The 22,073-nt window shown below is 38.2% G+C and overlaps 1 protein-coding gene across 2 annotated transcripts in view; it reads right to left on the reverse strand.

The window, feature by feature from the left end:
- Nucleotides 1-10,521: 10,521 nt before the first annotated feature.
- The window catches only part of OSBPL11 (oxysterol binding protein like 11), a 99,437-nt gene continuing 87,885 nt past the window's right edge, over nucleotides 10,522-22,073 (reverse strand). For both annotated transcript variants that reach the window (XM_045851577.1, XM_045851578.1), the window contains exons 11-13: nucleotides 21,195-21,377; nucleotides 14,500-14,653; nucleotides 10,522-12,209 (exon numbers count right to left, since the gene is read on the reverse strand). In XM_045851577.1, coding sequence (XP_045707533.1) covers nucleotides 12,144-12,209; nucleotides 14,500-14,653; nucleotides 21,195-21,377 — 403 coding nt within the window. In that variant the 3' untranslated portion in view covers nucleotides 10,522-12,143. The remainder of the gene's footprint in view (nucleotides 12,210-14,499; nucleotides 14,654-21,194; nucleotides 21,378-22,073) is intronic.

Genomic DNA, 22,073 nt, shown 5'->3' on the forward strand with positions numbered 1-22,073 from the left:
AGGGCCAATCTAGTGCCTCTTGTTGGGATTCCCAGCTCCCATACCCCCTTTCCGCTTCTCTCCTTACAGAATCCTGACTTTGCTCCTTATTATTCTATAAACTTCTTCCTGGCAGCCCATGTGCTTCAGGAAAACTCAGTCCACCCTCAGGTTCAGCATGGAACTGTAGACTCTTCCATGAAAACAAACATGACTCCCACAAGCCTTAAAAGCTAATGATGATCTTTACCAAATGTCTCTTGATGTAATAAATGAAGAACTACATTAAATACCATACTTTTCATATCTACATCTCTCCTAAAGTTCTACTCCTCAAAGCAACTACTCCTTTTTCCTTACCTTGCCTCGAAATTTCCTGCTCACTCAGGCTCTCCTTTCTCCTGTCACCACCAGATCTTTCCATTCTATCTCAAGATTGCTTCCAGATCTTTCTTCTGTAGAAAAATCTATTGCTTCTCTCTTCGTCTTTAGTTGTCCACCTCCGCCCAAGGTTATGACCTTGCTCTGAAAATGAAGAATGCCTGCTAGACAGGGGACAAAGGGAAACTCTGATAATGACAGTAGTTTGATTTTTTTTGTATCTGCCACAACATACATACATGTGCATATGTATGAAATGGATAGAAAAAGTGGGGTGGATGGGCACAACCGCACCGCTAGTGGTTTGGGGAAGAAAACAAAGGGTGAAATCAAAGAGAAGCTTTCATTTGTTACTTTATAAACTTCTGTAATTTGAATCTTTTTTTTAAGATTTTATTTATTTATTTTTTAGAGAGAGAAGTGAAGGAGAAAGAGAGAGAGAGAGAGAAACATCAATGTGCGGTTGCTGGGGGCCGTGGCCTGCAACCCAGGCATGTGGCCTGACTGGGAATCGAACCTGAGACACTTTGGTTCGCAGCCCACGCTCAATCCACTGAGCTACGCCAGCCAGGGCTTGAATCTTTTACAATAGGAAATGAATACAAATACTGCTTGAAAATTCTTTTCTAAAGTATGGAAAGTCATCCACTCGTATCCTTTGAAGTGGAAATGAAAGCTGGAAGGAGAAAAGTTCTTTTTACTACACACACATCTCTACCACTTAAAAGGAACATCAGTTATTTTTGAAATTTTAAAAAAATTATTTAAGAAAAAAAACAATTACAAAATTATATGATAAGTACAAAAACACAGAGAAGGAGCATTCATCCCAAACTGGAAGGAAATGGTAGTAAGAAAAAGAAGAGGTGAGAATTATTTGGGTTGAGAGGTGGAGTGGCCTACGAGTAGGGAGGTTAAAGTCCATGCAAACACCATAAGGAGAGACACTGAGGCATGAAACAGGTACATTTTGGGAAAACTGGTATTATCATGTCCTGAAGTGCAAGAGTGAGGAATGCTGGGAAATGATGAAGAGGTGGATGGGGGAACAGAAGGGGTGGCAGGAAATGATCCATTTAAGCTCAGCCACAGGTATGGTCAGAAGTTTCATAAATAATATTAACTGATTTAAGCATGACAAGAAAATCTCTCTTATTCAGGCCTCAAAACTCATATTCAGCTGTACAATTTCAATTCACTTCCACTTAAAATTTTATTTAAAATTTTAGAAAAATTAATACATACTGTTCAATTCTATTCTAGGACTTCTGACCAAGGTGGAGGCATAAGTAGATACACTTTGCTTCCTCCACAACCAAAAGAAGGACAACAAATTAAAAAACAAAAACAAATAAACAAACAAAAAAAACCAGAACTGCCAGAAGATCAAACTGTATGGAAGTCCGACAACCAAGGAGTTAAAGAAGAAACATTCATCCAGACTGGTAAAAGAGGCAGAGTGGATGCAGAGCAAGGCATAAACTGGAGGATCAGGTGGTCCCACATTTGCATGTGGATAAACCAGAAAAACTGGGAGTAAGACAGAACATACCACCCAAAGTTCTGACATGGGAAATAAAGCCTTAAAACCTCTGGCTGTAAAAAGCTGTGGGGGTTGCAGAGGCAAAAGAAACTACCAGACTCACAGGAGAGTTCACTGGAGAGACCCACAGGATCCAAGAATGTACACAAACCCATCCACCCAGGAATCATCACCAGAAGGGCCAAATTTGCTTGTGGGTGACTAAAACCTGGCCGAGAGCCAAGCAAGTGACATTGCTCCCTCTCCAACCCCTCCCCAACATACAGCACCAAAACACAGTAACCTGGGTTGCCCTACCCTGGTGAATACCTAAGGCTCTGCCCCTTACTATATAACAGGAAAACTGAGACAAAAAAAAAAGTATGGCCCAAATGAAATAATAGGTCACAGCTCCAAAAATAGAACTAAACAATGACTAGATAGCCAACCTATAAAATGCAGAGTTCAAAACACTAGCAATCGGGATGCTCATGGAAATAGTTGAATATGGTCACAAAATAGAGGAAAACATGAAAGCTATGAAAAGTGAAATAAAGGAAAATATACAGGGAAGCAACAGTGAAGGGAAGGAAACCTGGACTCAAATCAACAATTTGGAGTAGAAGAAAGAAATAAACATTCACCTGAAACAGAAGAAAAAACAAGAATTCAAAAAACTGAGAGGCTTTAGGAACCTCCAGGACAACTTTAAATGTTCCAACATCCGAATCATAGGGGTGCTAGAAGGAGAAGAGGAAGGGCAAGAAATCAAAAACTTATTTGAAAAAATAATGAAAGAAAACTTCCCCAATGTGGCAAAGGAAATAGACTTCCAGGAAGTTCAGGAAGCTCAGAGAGTCCCAAAGAAGTTGGACCCAAGGAAGCACACACCAAGGCACATCAGAATTACATTGTCCAACATTAAAGATGAGGACAGAATCTTAAAAGCAGCAAGAGAAAAGGAGACAGTTACCTACAAAGGAGTTCCCATAAGGCTATCAGCTGATTTCTCAAAAGAAACCTTGCAGGCAAGAAGGGGCTGGAAAGAAGTATTCCAAGTCATGAAAGGCAAGGACCTACATCCAAGATTACTTTACCCAGCAAAGCTATAATTTAGAATGGAAGGGCAGATAAAGTACTTCCCAGATAAAGTCAAGTTCAAGGAGTTCATCATCACCAAGCCCTTATGATATGAAATGTTAAAGGACTTATCTAAGAAAAAGATGAATAGTAAAGCATCAAAATTATGAATAGTAAAATGACAACAAATTCACAGCTATTAACAAGTGAACCTAAAACAAAAGCAAAAACGAAAACAAACTAAGCAAACAACTAGAACAAGAACAGAATCACAGAAATGAAGATCATATGGACAGTTATCAGTGGGGAGGGGAGGGAGAATGGGGGGAAAGGTTCAGGAAATAAGCATAAATGGTGGGTACAAAATAGACAGGGGGGTGTTAAGAGTAGTATAGGAAATAGACAAGCCAAAGAACTTATATGTATGATGCATGGACATGAACTAAGGTGGGGGGAATGCTGGCAGGAGAATGGGTTCAGGGCAGAGGGGAGTAAAGGGAAGAAAAAAATGGGACAACTGTAATAGCATAATCAAGAAAATATATTTAAAAAATAAAATTCTAGAAAGTGTAATCTATTGTATGACATGAAGTACGTTGGTGGTATAGGGGATTGAATGGTGGCCTCCAAAAAGCTATGTCCACATCCCAATTCCTAGAAACTGAATGATAGTTTTAGTTGGAAAAATGGTCTTTGCACATATAATGAAGGATCTTGAGATGAGATCACCTTGGATTATCTAAGTGTGCCTTAAATATAATGTCAGGTGTCTTGCAAATGTAAGGCAGATGATTTAAAACCAACAGAAGAGGAGAAGGCCCAAAAAAGAGGAGGCACTATGACCACAGAGGCAGAGATTAGACTAATCAGCCACAAGTCAAAGGATGACAAAAGACACTAGAAGCTGGAAGAGGCAAATAATGTATTCTCCTGTAGAGCCTCTAGAGAGAATGTGGCCCTACTAACATCTGGATTTCAGATATCAAAACTGTAAGAGAGTACATTTCTGTTGTTTTAAGTCACTCATTTGTGGTCATTGTTATAGCAGCATCAGGACACTACTGTGAGAGGTTCCCTGGAAATGGGACAGGGGTGGAGAGGGAAATGTGGGAAGGAGGGATTTCTAAGGGGGTAAGAGTAAACTCTCAAGAATAATAAATATTATCATGATTGTGGCGATGTTTCATGGGTATAGGCCTATGTCAAAAATGTCAAAACTTATAAAATTGTATACTTAAAAATGCGTACTTTAAGTTCATTACACATTAACAAAGCTGTTAAAAAGAACATATTAATGGGTCTAAAATAAGACTTCATTTGCAATGTTCCAGCCTTTTCCAAGTAGTCCACATAACACTGAAACATGGTGCATTTTCAGGAAACTGATCATAAGATGAAATCCTACCACAGGAATAACAGCTGAATAACCTCAGAATATTGAAACTGGGGGAACTGATATGCCAAGATATGAAATATTACCATGTGCAAGAAAAAAACATCCTCATCTTACATGAACTGTTAGAACTGAGACCAATGACATCAGTTACAGTGAGACAGATTTTGGTCCAGAAAACTTTCTAAAGTTAGTGCTGTCCCCAGATAAAACAGCTATGGGAGGAGCTAGTTTATGGGTGACTATCATCAGATATTATAGAATGGATTCTTCTCTTTGACCCCTTCCTCTGTTGGGTCTGTTTTTCTTGATATCATTTTCTCCAATTCCTGCTTTCTCCCCATCCTGTGTTTTGCTGGAACATGTATTTAATAGCTTAAATGCTGGGATTTTTTTTTTTTTAATTTTGTATGCCAGATTCACACTTTTCACTGAGGATAAAATTCTAGTCAAAAATTGGAGGTGTTGCTCTTTTGCTTTTGGCTTTCATTAATGTAATGAGAAGGCTGATGCTATTATGATTTTAGGTCCTTCTCTTTATCCTTAGTGTCATGAAATTTCACAACGTGCTTTGGTTTGAGCTTTTACATTTCCTATAGAGGACCATTCTGTGTGGCAGTGGAAAATGTAGCCCAGCCCCACTGGGAAAGGCCAGTGGGGAGTGAGGTCCTGCACACAGGACCCTCACCTACGGATGGGTTCTCCCTTGGGGAATCAGGCCTGCATTGTACCCAGGCTGCTATGAGGCTTGCTTTTGCTAAAACTCCTTCACCCTGAATTGAGGCAGCAAACGCTTACTGCATATCTTTAAAGTAACTTTCTGAAATCTGAGCTAAACCTCCCAAGGATGAGTGTAACCAGTTCAACCACTTTTCCCTTCACATTTGCAAATATCCTTCTTCTCTGATGTGATTAGCAACACCCTCTTCTTTGTTTGCTGTACAAGCAACCACCTAAAGCGAACCTGGTCACAGTAAATGAAGACCATCCTCAATGTAATGTACCCATAAAAACAATAAAAGCCTGTCCAGGCAGGGGCCGGGGTCCTCTCTTTCACTTAGAGAATGGCCATGCCATCCCTTTTTCTCCACAGGGCTTCTGTAGTCCATGTGAATTTGTCCATTGCAGCTACAACACACAGATCCTGCTGGCCAGGGTCTGCTTCATCTAGCGCCCGAACAGGGACCCTGGGCTATGAGCTGCAGTTGTGGACAACACACCAGCTTGGTTGGAGTGTGCACATCAGCTCAGGCAAGGGCAGATGACGCTGAGTGCTTTTCAATAGGGTCATAGGGTGTGACACTTTCAGAGAAAAGGGGATTTCTTCCAAGGTTGTCCTCTCGAGACTACTTTACATCTGTACTCTCTTTAGTAAGCAGAGCCTTGCTCTCTCTCCCAAGCATCTGTTTTAATCTTGACAGGCATGGGTCAAGCAGTTAAAAGCCACAAGGGTGCTTGCCACTAGAAGACTCCTGTGAGAGGATCAGCTGGGACGTCAACTGAGTCAGAACACTAGGTTTCCTGACAGCAGCAAGCAAAAGTCCATGCAACAAGAGGCACACTGTAAAAACACAAGCCCATCCCTGTGGTACAACCCCCAGCTAGGTCTAGGCTTGGGAGAAAGAGCAAAGACTTTTCCTTTAAAAGTAGCAACTAGTTACAGGGATATTTTACAAGCATCTCAGCAAATTCTTTCAAGCTGCCTCTTGCGGTCCTTTTGATTTTGCCTTTTCCCTTTGTCCGCCTGCATAAGGAAAAGCAGATAGTGAATGAGTGTTTTGGTTTTGATCAGACCCCAAAGATCGCTTTACAGAAGAATTTAGTGTTAATCAACAGATTTTGTATGAGAGCTTTTGACATTTGCCAAGCTCCAAAGACAAAAGGCACTTCCTTCCCTTGGTCTGAGAAATAAGGTGCTCTCACGTGACTCAGAACCCTGCGAGGGTGTCTGGGATCAATTCCCGAGATGTGCAGGGGCATTATAGGGACCTCCAACATCACTTGATCTAACTTCTGGCTCATCCAAGAAGTGCGATATAAAGGTTGGTCACCTAACGCTTCAAGCCACGCCCCCCCGCCCCAGTCCTAAACACTTGGGGAGGGCCCCGAAACCCGTAAGCGTGGTTAGTGTACTCGGTAAGTCTGGTACCCCTATCCCCGGTGGTCTTTCACCAACAGCACATTTAGACCCACCACACTATATCCCTCAATAGCTAACTAGTTAGGGTTCAGCTCAGGCAGCAGAATCTGAAAAGACAACAATCAAAAGTAAAAAGGAGCCTTTTAATAGCAAGAACAGGCTCTGGTTTATCTGAAGAGCAGGAAGTTTACCTGTGGGTGTTACAGCAGCTCCTCCGGGGAGTGGGTTGTAAGGTAAAGGAACAGCATCTCATTCAGCTTTTACAAACTATAAAGGAATACTACCCTGCTTTTCCTGACAAGGGAACCTTAGATACTGAGGTTTGGGGAGAGGCAGGTGGTAAGTTAAAATCTTTACAGAGCAGTAGTGTTTCTATCGGAGCTCAAAACTTACTAGCTTGGGGGCTAGTCAGGACTGCTGTCCTGCCCATATGGGCTAGGAGACCGGAACTAGCCACAGAGAAGGATGAGGAGTTTAGTTCAGAGGAGGAAGTCACGTATGATGTGGTGGAAGAACTAGCTAAGAAAGTTCTGCCCACAGCCTCAGCGGAGGACCAGCTTCGTAGCCATCACTCCTTACTTCAACTCTGGGAGTGTTCCTCACAGGATGTCTCACCACCAAGAGAGCCAGAAAATTTAGACAGATACCCTGTTAGGGCCATGTGACAGTGCCTTCAGCAGGCAGCAGATGCTGGGGATTTAGAGGCCCCTTCAGCCTTCCCCATTATAGTCAAGGGTCAAAGAAACGTCCATGAGCCCCTTCCTTTTTCCCTTTACAAGGATCTAAAAAGGAGCATTAGAGAAAATGGGCTTAAGTCTCCTTATACTAGCGGGCAATTTCAAGCCATCACTGACAGCTATAGAATGGCCCCTTGTGACTGGATTGCCCTGGCCAGGACGGTCTTAACCCCAGCTCAGTTCATGGTCTGGCATTTGGTGTACTCTCAGCAAGCTGGCCACCGAGAAGCCGAGAATGCACAAAAGAATAATCCTGTCACCCTCCCTGTGCTGCTTGGGTCTGGTGATTTTGCTACCACTGCAGATCAAGCCAGACTTCATCCTCATGCTTTTAGTCAAAGTGCTCAAATTGCTCTCAGAGCCATGAAGGTTGTGCCTGATTCTCAGGCCAGGGAAACTTCTTCCTTTACCAATATCCTTCAGGGTGCTATGGAGGCATATACTGACTTAACTGATCACCTCCAAGAAGCTATTGAAAGGCAGATAGATAATGACAGAGCAGCCAAAGTTCTTTTGTGGTAGCTAGTTTATGAAAATGCTAACAAAGACTGAAGGGCCATTATAGGACCCCTGCGAGGTACCACCAAAGTCATCAGTGAGTTTATCAAGTGTGCCAAGATGTTGGCACAGAGCAGCATAAGGCTTCTCTCTTGGCTGCTGCAATTAAGGGAGATACCAGATGTTACAATTGTGGAAAACCTGGTTACCTGCGTAAGAACTGTTTGTCCACATTGGAAAGGATACAAAGTAATGACAAGCTTCTCCCAAGGATTGTCTGTGCTGTGGCAAGGGAAGACATTGGGCAAAGGAATGCCGCTCTAAATTTGACAAAAACAGCCAACCCATTCAGGAAAACTTCTGAGGGGGCGCCTGCTCCAGCGCCCCCAACCCCAATTGGAGCTTTCAGAACAGCAATCAGTATCAAGGAATTCGAGGAACTGCAGTTTCCAACCTTCATGCAGCCACTGGCAGAAGCACAGGGTTGGACTTGGTCACCACCGAGCTCATCTTAAAGGAACAGGATCAAGTAATTATAGCTCCCACTGCTGTTTGGGGACCTTTACTCCCAGGAATGATTGATTTAATCTTAGGAAGATCTAGTATTACTACCAAAGGCATTTTTGTTCAGCTAGGAGTCATTGACTCAGACTATCAAAGGGAAAAGTGATTGAACTGGTTCCACTCCATACTTGGGAGGTTTAGCTCAGATTTTAGGAAGTTACTTTAAAGATATGCAATAAACACTTGCTCCCTCAATTCAGGGTGAGGGAGTTTTAGCAAAAGCAAGTCTTAAAGCAGCCTAAGTACAATGCTGGCCTGATTCCCCAGGGGAAAGCCTATCCATGGGAGTGGGTCCTATGTGCTGGACCTCACTCCCGCTGTCTTTTCTGAGTGGGATCTGGGCTACATTTCCCACACCACGTGGAACCATCTCCTGTAATTTCCCTTGTGCAGGGTATTCATGGCCTTTTCAACTGGATTCACGTCACTCAGTTCTGGTAAATTTTCTTGTATATATATTCATATTTCTAAATAACATTTTCCCTTCCACTGGTTTTCTCTTCTTGGAACCCCTCCCCCAGTTGTGTATTGGACATCCTGGATGGCTCCTGTAATTTTCATATTTCTCTCCAATCGTCCATCTTTTGTCCTTTTGTTCTACTTGCTGAGAGCTTATTTTTTATTTTTGAAGCTTTATTGATATAATTGACAAATAAAAATTGTGGCTATTTTTACATGTGAGAACTCTATTTATCTTTTAGAATTTCTATTGAGGTTTAATTTGAATTATCATATCTTTAATTTTGAAGACCTGTTCTTGTTCTCTAAGCAGTCCATTATTAAAATAGCATTTTGTTCATGTTTCATAAAAGCAAGACCAAATCATTTGAAGATTTTTCTGGTTATTTCCCCCATTTCCCAAATTATCTGCTTCCTCAAATTTCCATTTTTTCTGATTGATCATTTTATTCATGTCGGAAACTTCCCTCAAATGTCTGCTGATCCTTGGCTATTGCAGTGAGATGTCTGTCTAGTAGAGTGCTGGTGGGAGGAGGGATGCATGGAGTTTGCTGGTGGGAAGGTGAAGGGTTGGTTATGTTGGAGGGAGTTTTGCCTTTGCTTTATATAATTACCAGGGTTGTCAGTTAAGATTTTTTTGTTGTTGTTGCTGGACCCTCCAAATATATTGGTAGCACTTTTTTCTGGAGTTGTTCTCCCCAAAAGGATCTTTAATCTCTTGCCTGAGGGGATAAGCCTAACTGCCAATATTTTGGGAATGGGATAAGGGAAGGGGCTGAGAGCTCTTACCTTAAAGTGTATTCAGTTTATAAATTTATTTGTGTTCCTAATTTGGGAGCCTCTTTGGTTTTATCTCTCCAAAGTCTTTTGTAGGGTTAGTTGCCTGGCTGCATTATTCATGGCTTCCTGTGCAGACTTTGAATCAATCCCCTTGTTTTCAGCACATTTCTCCATTCTACCTCCCACGATGTCTTTCTGGGGTTTGAAAAGACCAACAGCCTTGCCCTTGTTAACATCCATTTCCAGGAATTTAGCTTTCATCTAAGTCCATAAGGATAGGGATAATATTTGCCATGTCAGAGTCTAATGCACCATCCAGCCCCGAAGGAATATTCGCCAAATGTTTAATAAACAAATAAAGGTCTAGCTAAGAGATTTCAAGTGGGCACTAAACCTTCTGAGCAATAATTTCTTGAAAGCCCAAATACACGGTCCGAACATTTTCATTGTCACTTCGAATCTTGGAATTCTTGACATACAATTCTTAGTAGCCAGGAGTGTACATTTAAAATTTTATCCCCCCAAAAAGAGATACAAACATGTAGCAATTGCTACAAAGACTCATTTCCCTGGCCAAATATTAATAAGGTGTAGCTAAAACAAAACAAAACAAACAGAAACAAAAAACAAAAAAAGCCTCTAGCTCTTGTCAGGTGGATAAGGTGTAGCTTCTGGAAGTAGATATTCTCCTTTCTAGGAGAGAAGTGAGGTGGCAAGCAGAGAAGGACAAGGTAAAACAATTACCCTGCAGTAGTAGTATTTCACTCCTGTCAAAGAGTCCAGTCTAATAATATGGGGAGATTTCATACTAGTAAATGTATTGTTTTCATTAAGAATTTAAAAACCCATTAAATTTACTCCTTTATCTAAGAGATTTCTGAAGATAAGGATTTAAAGAAAAAAATCAATGTTTCTCAAAAAACAGGGTAATAACTCCACTAAAATATGAATTTCTGATTTCTCTCCATTTATAAAACAGACAAAGGCATCATTGTTCTCTAATTTTATTAATTTTTAATCTTCCCAACACATGAACTATAACTCACTTTGAGATTTTTTTCAGTGCATTTCACAGCAAAAATGAACGGAATCATTAAAATGGTTGTACATAAACCAATTATTTTCTTGTAATTTACAATTTGTTGAAAAAAAGTGTTTTGTTGTTTCATCCTATTAACCCTTTCAATAAAACACAATTTATTCAGAGCACAAAGCTTAAATTTCTTATGATGACGTAACAGACATAGCCACCTACAATGGCTGATGAAAACAGGTATGTATTACACACACTGATTGGAAGACCACATCAGAAGAACAGAATAAGGCACCACTCTTGGAAAATTAAGGTAGCTTTCAGTAACAAGTACTGAGCACCATAAGTAGGTGCTCAATAAATACTTGAATGAATGATGATAGCCGTAATTAGCACTATTCTTTTAGTTGACATAAACTCTTTAACCTCAATAAAATACTTATTTTTAAAAAGATTTGTACCTGAATACAATTTCCTGATATCTTTTGATTTCATACTTTTTCTTCAGCATTTGAGTTTCCTTGAAAAGAAAATATAGTAAAACCATACTGTACATGTTCTCAGTACCATACATAACTTCTGAACTACTGACAAATATGAAGAGTTGTTTTGAATATTGAATGAACACAGGTAAGACAAAGCATACTTATCCAGAGGGATAAAACATAATACTGAATATTAACCTACAAGTGGAAAAAAAGTACGAAAAAAGTAACAGTTTCATTTTTTTAAATATTTGCTATGTACTTTAATGCCTCAGTTCTTGAGAAAGGCCAAAATCTCATATTGACATGAACACATTTAAAAAACTGTCTCTCAAGTGTAATATTTAATAAAACTAGGTATTGAAAAATGCTCTGAATTTTTCAAGTCAATGTTGTTTTCAAGTATATTAAAATGCTCAGAAGAAAAAGTTCTCCATGGTTGTAATTTGAATCAATTTATAAATATACTTTTTAAAAGAGAGTTCCAACGGAGGTGGATAATGGATAGATCCTCAGACACAGGCACACAGTCTCTTTGAAGGAACAGAATGCCTTGTTTCTACAACTTGGTTGATTTTTTTTTTTTTAACACTGATTTCAGGCACAATGGCTGAGTCCACTTCTGGGTTGTCTTTCTCTTCCTCTTGGTTTTTTATGAGCAATGACTACTTAAAGTTACTGACAGAAAGCAAAGCATAGACTCTGAAAAGAGACTTCACTTTTTACTATAAAGAAATTAACGTCATTAAGTTTTTCACTGTTGTGTTAATCTGTTGACCCCATGCAAAAATAGGGGATTCAAATTTAGCTTAGGAGCAGGAACTGGATAAAAGATTAATCATCTAACGAGTCAGATGAGAGGGTTTCAGATGATATTGCTCACATCATGTGGACAGGTAAGTGGTGAGAGGTCCATAGTGCTTCTTCAACACTTTGGTCTCGCTGCGGTTCTATGGTGCCCGAACAGGTACATTCATGTTTAGCTAGTTTCAGTCTGCAATCAGGAAGCAGGTCACTCAGTGCAATGACTCCATTCTGGGAGGATTTAGGGTAAACAGAGAAGAATTTCATTTGGTCGAGTCTTGGTGTGTGTCACTCTGCTGGTTGTGTTGCTGGAATTATTTTCCAAAGGGGTTTGTGATAAACCCAGCCATCTCCCTGAAACAAGTAGAACAGTAAATTAAAGAACCACTCCTCTAATATTTTCTGAATCAATAACCAAAACTAAAAGCAACACCCTTATTGAAATGAAATGGAATTCTGTTCTCATATTTAAAAACAAAGAGTTTCTGAAAAGGAAAAAATCTCTGTGCTTAACTAGGACATGAAACAATGCCTGTGGTTTGGCTAAGCTTAGGTGAGAAGTTCTGGTCCAAGAGGATCTAGTCTGTGCCCCATGAACACTTTATTTTGCAGAAGTCAGTTGCAGCAATTCTGCCAATCTTGCTGAGATGCTGCACACTGAGGCAGCAGGCAGAGCACAAATAAATGGTCACGGAGGTCCTGCCTGTTCTCTCCATCTCACCGGCATCTCTAGGCCCCGAGCATTGTTTTCTAGTTTTTCCCTGACTCTACCCCATTAGTTTTCTCTTGTTCCTGTGAACGGAGGATACCACAAGGAGATAAAGGCAGAGTGAGAGACTAAACTAAAGACAGGAGAGGGCCGAGTGAGGGAAAAAGGAGCAGCGGCAAATGTGCAATACTGGGGTGTGGGCTTGGCAGAGTTGAGGCCACAGTGGCCATGATTAAAGTTCAGTGTTTATTGTTTACAGCACCAGGAAAAGTCCGTAGGCTTTGAACCTCTGTCCTTAATCCCAACATCTCCTTCAATTTATATTTAAAAATTATTTTTATATATTTATCCTCCTTGTTCCAAAAATGATTTAAGGCCATGAATTATTTGGCTCATAGTGGCCAGGACTCTCCCTGGCCGAGCTGTAGTCAGACCCCTTTGAGCCTCTCCCCTTGAGTAGACCTCATCTTGGCCTCATGGAGCTCAGTTTTAGCAAAAAAAAAAACAACAACAAACAAACCCTGATAAACCAGTTTATCAAGAATCACTTCATTCTTAAGAGCCATTCAAACTCCTCTTCCCTCATCCTTAATTATCCAATCAAGTGCCTCTCTTCCTTACTCCCTACCCCTGATGCCTAACCAAGTTATTCTTAGTAATTTTCCATCCACCTTCTCACTCCGCCCACTGGCGATAAATTCCTATTATGTAAAAATCATGTTCAAATTACTTTTTTAAGATACCATCCTGGTGGACCAATATTAAAATTCAGTGGGTATACTTAGACTTGGCTCTAGACAAGAAAACTTTTCTTGATATCAGATCTGGTTCATTATTCACCTTTCTGAGGCTACCAGAAAGTAATAAATAAAACAAAATCTTTAAATTTAGAAAAGACTTCAGAAATCATTTAGTTCAACTGCAAAAACAGTGCATTAAACTCTTCCACATAGGTCATTATGTGAAACTCAAAATGTGCTTCCTAGTAGTTTAGGCTTAGCTCAAGTCTGCTATTAGAACTGATTTAAAAAAGTACTATATAATAAGCCTACATATATTAGAAGGTTATAATGAATGGCTTCTATTTTCTGTTTTTCAGGCTAAACACCCCCACTTTCCTTAAATGCTGCAAAGATTCTAGTCACTTCCTTTGTGTAGCCAATTAAGTTTCCCATGTCTCCCTTAGAATATGGTCTCTGGTCCGTCTGACTAGCTAGCTTGGTTGGTTGGAGTGTTGTCCCAATACAGCAAGTTTGCAGGTTTGATTCCTAGTCAGGGCACATATAAGAAACAGCCAATGAATGCATGAATGAGCACAACAACAACAAACAACAAAGTGGTCTCTGAAAGCAAACACAGAATTTCAGTGTGGTACAAAGGCAATAAAATTATAAACTGTATATTTTATTATTATAATTAAAGATTTTGTTAGCATTTTCATTTGTGGTCAATTAAGTCCCCAAATCTACTTCAATTGAATTGTTGGTGAACTATTTTGTTTTATTTATTCATTTTTTGTATCTTCACCTGAGGCAATATCTATTATTTTAGCCAGACAAAAGAAGGGCAGGGGGGTGGAGAGAGAGAGAGAGAGAGAGAGAGAGACACACACACACTGAGGTGAGAGAAACATTGTTCAGTTGCTTTTCACACACATCCCAATTGAATATGGCACCTAGGTATGTGCCCTGACCAGGGACTGAACCTGTAACCTTTTGGTGTATGGGACAACGCTCCAACCAAATGAGTCACCTGACCAGAGTTGAATTCTTTTGTTTTGACAAATTGTGAAAAGTTCATAAAACTGCTCATGGTTAAGCTGGACTATTTTTAGAAATGGAGATGTATGAGTGATAACAATTCAAGAAAGCCTACTAAGCTAAAGCTCTCACTAAGCAGGCAATGAATTTTGGTCTGAAGACAGGTGGAACATACCTCTTTAATAAAATATTTGGTTTTCCAGGGCGTGCCTGTTTCAATACGATGCCTTTCTTCAGTCCTCTGGCGTTCTTCCAGGGTACGTTTATGCTCTGTGGCTTTATCAATTTCAGATTCTCTCAGAGAGTCTGTGACATTTTTCCATAATCGCCTGAAATCAGAAAGTCACATATTTTACAAACATTCTTCAAGATGATATTAAATAGAACTGATATCCTCAAAATTACCAGTAAATTTAAAAAATTATGTGTCCTAAATCAGGTCTATAATTTCATGCCTATGAGTTACAAGAACACTGATATGTTGCTGATATTAATGTCCAAAATGCTGATGAATCTGCTTCTTTTTTAATTAAAAATCATTTATATTTTAAGTTATAAAGCCAAGATTTTTATCTTTAAGAAACTTATGAAATGCTAAACAAAAATAAAAATTTTAAGCTGAAATATAAGAGAGATCACTTCTGCTTCTGGACATGATGATGTAATGGGCACCACATTTACCCTCCTACCTTTAATTAACTAGGAAAACAGACAAAATAGAATGAAACAACCAATATTGCTCTGATATTGAGCAAATGGCAGCACAGGACAGTAATCCCAAACAGAATGGAAACAACTCCAACTCACTGACTGACGAGTTTACCGAAATAGCATAGGGAGGGGGAAGCTAAACAAACTCCAAGCAAAGGAAAAATGCCAAGACAATTCTTTGGGGAAAGTAGGATATAGTCTGTTCAACAAATGGGACTGAGATAACTGGATCCACATGCAAAACAAATTTAGACCTTAACCTCACAATACAACTTTTAGAAGAAGAAAGAGGAGAATATCTTTGATATTTTGAGTTAGGCAAAGGTTTCTTAAATGCAACACCCTAAACCATATCAATAAAAGAAAACGTTTATAATTTTACCTCATCAAAATGAAAAGAGGACACTACTGACAATGCAAAGATGAGCAACAAATTAAAATATTTTCATCTCATCAAAACAAAAAATTTTTACTGGAAAAAGAACACCATTAACAATGCAAAGATAAGCAACAAACTAAACTATTTGCAAAGCCCATACTCTACAAAGGATTTTACCCAGATTTTATGAAGAACTGCTGCTGTAACACAATAAAAGAACAAACAATTCAATTTTTGAAAATGGGTAGAAAAATACAAGCAGATACTTCACCAGAGAAGGTATACAAATGGCTAATCAGCACACAAAAACATGCTCAACATCACCAGTAATGACAATGAGATACTATCTCATACCAACTAGAATAGGTATATTAATTAAGACAGTAAGAAATGTTGATGAGCCCTGGCTGGCGTAGCTCAGTGGATTGAGCGCAGGCTGAAAACCAGTGTCGCAGGTTCAATTCCCAGTCAGGGTACATGCCTGGGTTGCAGGCCATGGCCCCCAGCAACCGCACATTGATGTTTCTCTCCCTCTCTGTCTCTCTCTCTCCCCCCCTTCCCTCTCTAAAAATAAATAAATAAAATCTTAAAAAAAAATGTTGATGAGAATGTGGAGAATTAGAATCCTCATACACTGCTATCAGGAAATGTAAAATGGTGCAGTGATTTTGGAAAATAGTTTGGTAGTTTCTCAAAGTTAGACATACAACTACCATATATTCTATTTCCAGCAATTCTATTTCCAGTATTTACCCAAAAGAAATGAAGACATGTCCACACAAAGATTTGTATGAGAATGTTTATAGCAGTATTAATCATCATAGTTCAAAACTGGAAATGTCCATAAATGGGGAATGGATAGACAACTGTGGTACTCCACTGAGCCTTTTAAAAAATATATTTATTTATTTTCAGAGAGGGGACTAGAGGAAGAAAAACATTGACGTGCAAGAGATACATTGATCAGTTGCCTCTAGAATACCCCACCCCAATGGGGACCTGGCCTGCAACCTAGGCAGGTGCCCTGACCAGGAACTGAACCAGTGGCCTTTTGTTTCTCAGGCTGGCACTCAAACTACTGACACATACCAGCCAGGGCAAAATGGTGTATTATACAATGGAATTATATGGGACTTAGAGCAAAATATATAGCATTGCTCAGTAATAAAAAAAATGAACTACTGATACACGGTACATCATGGATGGACCTCAACAACATGTTAAGTGGAAAAAGGCACAAGAAATCACATTCTGTATGATTTCATTTATCTGAAATTGTTACAGAGACAGAAAGTAGGTTCCCTGAGACTAGGGGTGAAAATGAGGATTAACTGTAAATGTGTATGAGGGATCTTATGGGCGGATGAAGATTCCAAAACTGACTATGGTGATCAGACTACACCACTCAGGACACACATAAATTTATGATGTGTAAACTGTATCTCAACAAAGTTATATTTTTAAAGTAACAACTTGACATTAAAGTAGAATTCAAAGCAAGAACTATGACCAGGGATAAAGGATCATTTCATAATGATCAAGGGTCAATGTATGGATATGTAATATCCTAAATGTATATTACCCTTATAAAAGAACTTCAAATAATATGAAGTAAAATCTTATAGAACTACAAAGAGAAATGTCCAATTATAATTGGTAATTTCAGTAACTGATTTCAATAAGTAATCTCTACTGATAGAATGAGTGAATGAGTACACAGAAAACTGGTAAAGATACTGAGGATTAGAAAAATACTATCAATGCTCTTGACCTGATTGACATTTCCAGAACACTTGTACCTAACCTCAACGGAACACACACCTGTCAAGTGCACATGAAACATTCACTAGGATGTAACATAGTGAGCGCCACAAAGCAAATCTCAGCAAGTTTTAAGGACTGGAGCCAACCAAAGTGCATCCCCTGATCAAATGAAATTAAATCAGAAATTAATAATGGTAAGATATCTGGAAAACCTCCAAACATTTGGAAATTAAACACAATACTTAATGACTTCATGAGTCAAATAAAATCATAAAGGAAATTTAAAAATACCTATCAAAAGTTCCAAAGTAGCAGGGTATAGAGAAAGTAGACTTAGAGGAAATATACAGTTGTTTCTCTCTAAGTTTATATTAGGAAAGAAGAAAAATCAGTGACCTAACCTAGGGGTCAAACTATGGTCCACTGCCCATTTTTGTAAATAAACTTATCCCTATTTTTGTTCTAAAATGGCAGAGCTGAGTAACTGGTAGAGACTATCTGGCCTGTTAAGCCTAAGATATTTACTTCCTGACCTTTTACAAAATAAGTCTGCTGACCCCTGACCTAAACTTCCATTTTAAGAAAGTAGGAAAAGGAATAGGTACAATGCACAAAATAAGCAGAACAAAGGAAATTTAAAAAAAGAGCAGAAATCAATGAAAAGGAAAAGAAAGGTAGATAAAAATCAATGAAACCAAAAGCTAGTTCTTTGAGTAAAACCAGCCTTTAATCCTACTGATTAGGCCAAGAAGATGCTACCAATAAAGAACGAGCGTGGCAACATCACTACAGATCCTATACACGCTCTTAAAAAAATGGGAATATTATGAACTATATGCCAATAAATTTCATGAATTCCATGAAATTATATGCCAATAAATTTGACAAATTCCTTGAAACATACAAACTATCAAAACTCACTCAAGAAGAAACAGATAATCTTAACAGCCCTAGGTACTAAAAATATTGAATTTGTAGTTAAAAACTTTCTTCCAAAGAGAATAGACAGATATCCCCCACCCCCATGAGTGTAGACATAAAAAAATCCTTAATAAAATTTTAGCAAAGATAATAATCAGGAATATCTCTTAAATATCTTATTTAATAATATCCAGGTTCTTACATCTGCTTCTACACTTAATTTGCTGTGATATATTGTTTTAAAGTATATAAAGTATGGTCTCACACAGATATACAGCTGGAAAAGGAAAGACTATAGGCTTTTTTCAAATAATTCAGTTCTTTGATATTATATCAAAACTCCATAAGTGTTAGTTTTTCAAATTTAACTGCAATATAAAAACTGAAAAATGTCAATGAATTTTTCATACTCTACTACATTGAAATCTATTGGTATAATTTGTGTCTTAAGTGGAATTTTTACTCATGCATAATTTTGTAGTATGATGCATTCATCATTTAAAACATGGTCTTCCAGATGTTGACATTTTATTACGTAGTAATTAGAGAGTACATTCATTAGTATCACCACCAATTTCATCAGAAAACTTTTTACTTGGAAAGCTTTTAAGGTCATTATGGCAGGCGCAAGTTTTCAAAAATCTAATTTTACCTTGAAGCTTTTTTCCCCCTAGTTTTATTGAGATATAATTGACATACAGCACAGGGTAAATTTAAAGTGTTCAGCATAATATACTGATTGATACTGTGAAGTAATTACTATAATAAATTTAGTTAATACCCATCATCTCATATAGATACAACAAATAAATACTTTTTCCCTTGTTACGAGAACTCTTATAATCTACTCTCCTAACAACCTTCAAAATATACCATACAGCAGTGTTAACTACGGTCATGATGTAGTATATTACATACTCAGCACTTATTTATTTTATAACTGGAAGTGTGTAATTTTTGGCCACCACTATTCAATTCCTTTACTTCCTACCTCTGCCTCTTTTTTTAAGTTTATTTTTTATTGTATTTTTTCCATTACCATTTATCCCCCTGATACCATCTTCCACCTCCATTCAGCTCCCTGTAATCACCACACTGTTGTCCTTTTTCCCTTTTCCTCAATCCCTCCAATATGCCCTGCCCCACCCCACCCCCACCCCACCCCCACCCCACCCGGCCCAGCCCCCCGAGCAGTCAGTCAGCCTGGTCTCTGTCTATGAGTCTGTCTCTATTTTGCTTGTTATTGTGGTTTGTTCATTAGATTCCACATGAGTGAAATCTCACAAGTGAGATTATACAGTATTTGTCTCTCTCTGTCTGGCTTATTTTGTATGTATAATGCCCTCAAGGTCCATCCATATTATTACAAATGGCAGAAATTTCTTCATTTTCTTTGGATGAATAATATTCCCATACATATGTGTACACATACATGCACACACTCCCCACAAGTTCTTTATCTATTTATCCATCAATGAACACTTAGGTTGTTTCCATTTAAATTTTATGATTTGTAAAACACAAATTGTTTTCTTTGAAGTATCATGTTCACATTACTGATTCACAAGAAAAATCTAATATTGAAATTAGAACAGCTATAGTTTGTGAATCATTCCTTTAAGCAAAAATGGTGTTTCATGAAGAGTAATTTGCTTGTAACTCAACTGCCCAAGAGCTTTTCTTCCACATAACCACTGTACTTAATTCAGTATTGAACGCAAGTGTTTTATGGCTACTCCCAATTTGTCATGTAGAACATTAACAGGAATTCTTTTTCAAAAAACTGGCATTTAAAAATATAAATAAATCAAAATAAAAAATAAATGGCACGTTCACGGCAGTGCGGAACGCAATGACTACGAGTACCATCTGCTGCCTTGGTTAGGGCTGAGGCCCAGCAGTGCTGCTCCCCACCACTGCTCCTGTGCCACCAAGGCAAGTAAGTGCCAACAGAGTGAAAAAGGCAAATAACATCTTAACATTATTATGAAAAACATTTTGTTAAATTGGAAATACCCTGAAAAGATCTCAAGGATCCCAGGGGTCTGTAGATAAAACTCTGAAAATGTCTTCTTTAGGATAACTCCCCTGAAGAGTATTTTATTTCAATCACTACTGTTTTATTTTTTGACCCAGCCTAAGTCATTGCTTAATGGGTATTTAATCCCTTTACTCATCTAAGCTATTTGGTTCCATTTATATGACCTTAATTTAAGATATTTAATGTTCCCTTGTCTTTCTTTATTCTTTTCAAAATTGATACAGTAATACTTCCACATGACACAATTATTTAAGCAGTACAAAAGGGCACTTCCTTTTCACAAAGGAAGTCTCCTGCCTGTCCCAGACTCTGTACTCCTTTCCAGAAGTAAATACTGTCAACACATTTTGGAGAGACTGCACCTTAACACATATAGATCCACTTCACTTACGTGTACAGGCCTATGATATATATTGCCAAAACACTCTCTTGGAAGGCTGTCCCAGTTTACCTTCTAACCTGCAGTATAAAAATACCTATTTGCTCATACTTTTCCACCCAAAGAGGTATTATTTTAAAAATGAATTTGTCTTATTGTTTAATTTGCATTTCTTTGAATTCTAATTACACTGAACATTCTTTCACTTTCTTAATGGGTATTTTTTTCCTATTTTTGTGAGCTACCTCTTTTCAAAAAAATTTTTTGTGAACTACCTCTTTACGCCCTTTGCCCATTTCTCTGCTGGGGGCAGTGGTATTTTTGTTAATAATGTCTTTTGTCTTTTTGTCTTTTAAGACAATAATTTTGTCTTTTTGTTAATAATATGTAAGCATTTCTATGACAAGGATAATAGTAATCCTTTGTGTTAAATGTTAGTATTTTGTCCAGTTTACCAATGTTTAGTTTTTACTAAAAATGTGACCATGCATCACACAATGCCACAGCTGGAAAGGGGTGTAAGAGCATCAGATTGACCAAACCCTTTTAATTCACAGATGAGTACGCTGAGCACACTGGTGGCATGACTTGCCCAAGATAAGAAGCTACTAAAAAGGCTTAGATTAAGATGCAGAGCTTGTGCCTCTTTCCTGGGTGGATGCACAGATGACACACCTGGATTCAAATGGGTCCTGCTTCTCCAGAGGTCTCACTCTTTTCTTTGTCACTGCCAGTTTAGTCAAGTCCACATTCTTCGTCTCTCCACTGCTGTACGTGAACTCGAGAACACTATTCCACTCCCCTTGCACTCTGCACACCACAGCGTTGGTGGTGTTGTGCTTCACTTCACCTGTAACCCTGGAAGCACACAGAAGAAGAGACATGCTGTTATAAACTGATACTGCTTTTTCCTTCAGATTCTGAACCCAAAAACATACTTTGTGAATTCTTTAAATTAGCTACACAGGTCACTTCAATTTGTCAGTGCCAAAGTCAGACTCTGTAAATTCACATTAACTTCCTAGTAATTTTTTCAAATAACATCAACTTTAATCTTTAGAAGGAACACTGGGAACCAAGATAGAGACTTAATTATCATAAATGATTACCAAGTGTGATCTTTAAAATGCTTGCTACAAAACTATTATAACATTACAACTAAATAGGAATATGAAAAATATTAACATTTATTTTCATCATGGACAATGTTGTAATATCTAACTTTTGAAAACTAGTCCTATTTATTGAAAAGTTTAGAGTCCCTATTTTGCAGTTTTGGCTATGTCAATTTTGCATGAAATTACACAAGCCTAATTTTAAATTAATATAGAAAACAGACAGATCAATAAACAGTAGAAAAACAGAAAAGATACATTAAAATTTAAAAAATTCTCTTGACAAAATAGAAAAATTTAAAGAACACTGGTATACAAAAATCATTATAACACAGAACTCAAACACTACTGTTGTTGAAAGTTTAATGAAGAGTTAATTATCTGGCTGGTTTATTAACAGATAGGATACAGCTCAAATGAAGGCTGGAATACGAACAGG

This window comes from Phyllostomus hastatus, unplaced genomic scaffold, assembly GCF_019186645.2.
Source record: "Phyllostomus hastatus isolate PE091 unplaced genomic scaffold, TTU_PhHast_1.1 phas_contig_86, whole genome shotgun sequence".
Classification (NCBI taxonomy): domain Eukaryota; kingdom Metazoa; phylum Chordata; class Mammalia; order Chiroptera; family Phyllostomidae; genus Phyllostomus; species Phyllostomus hastatus.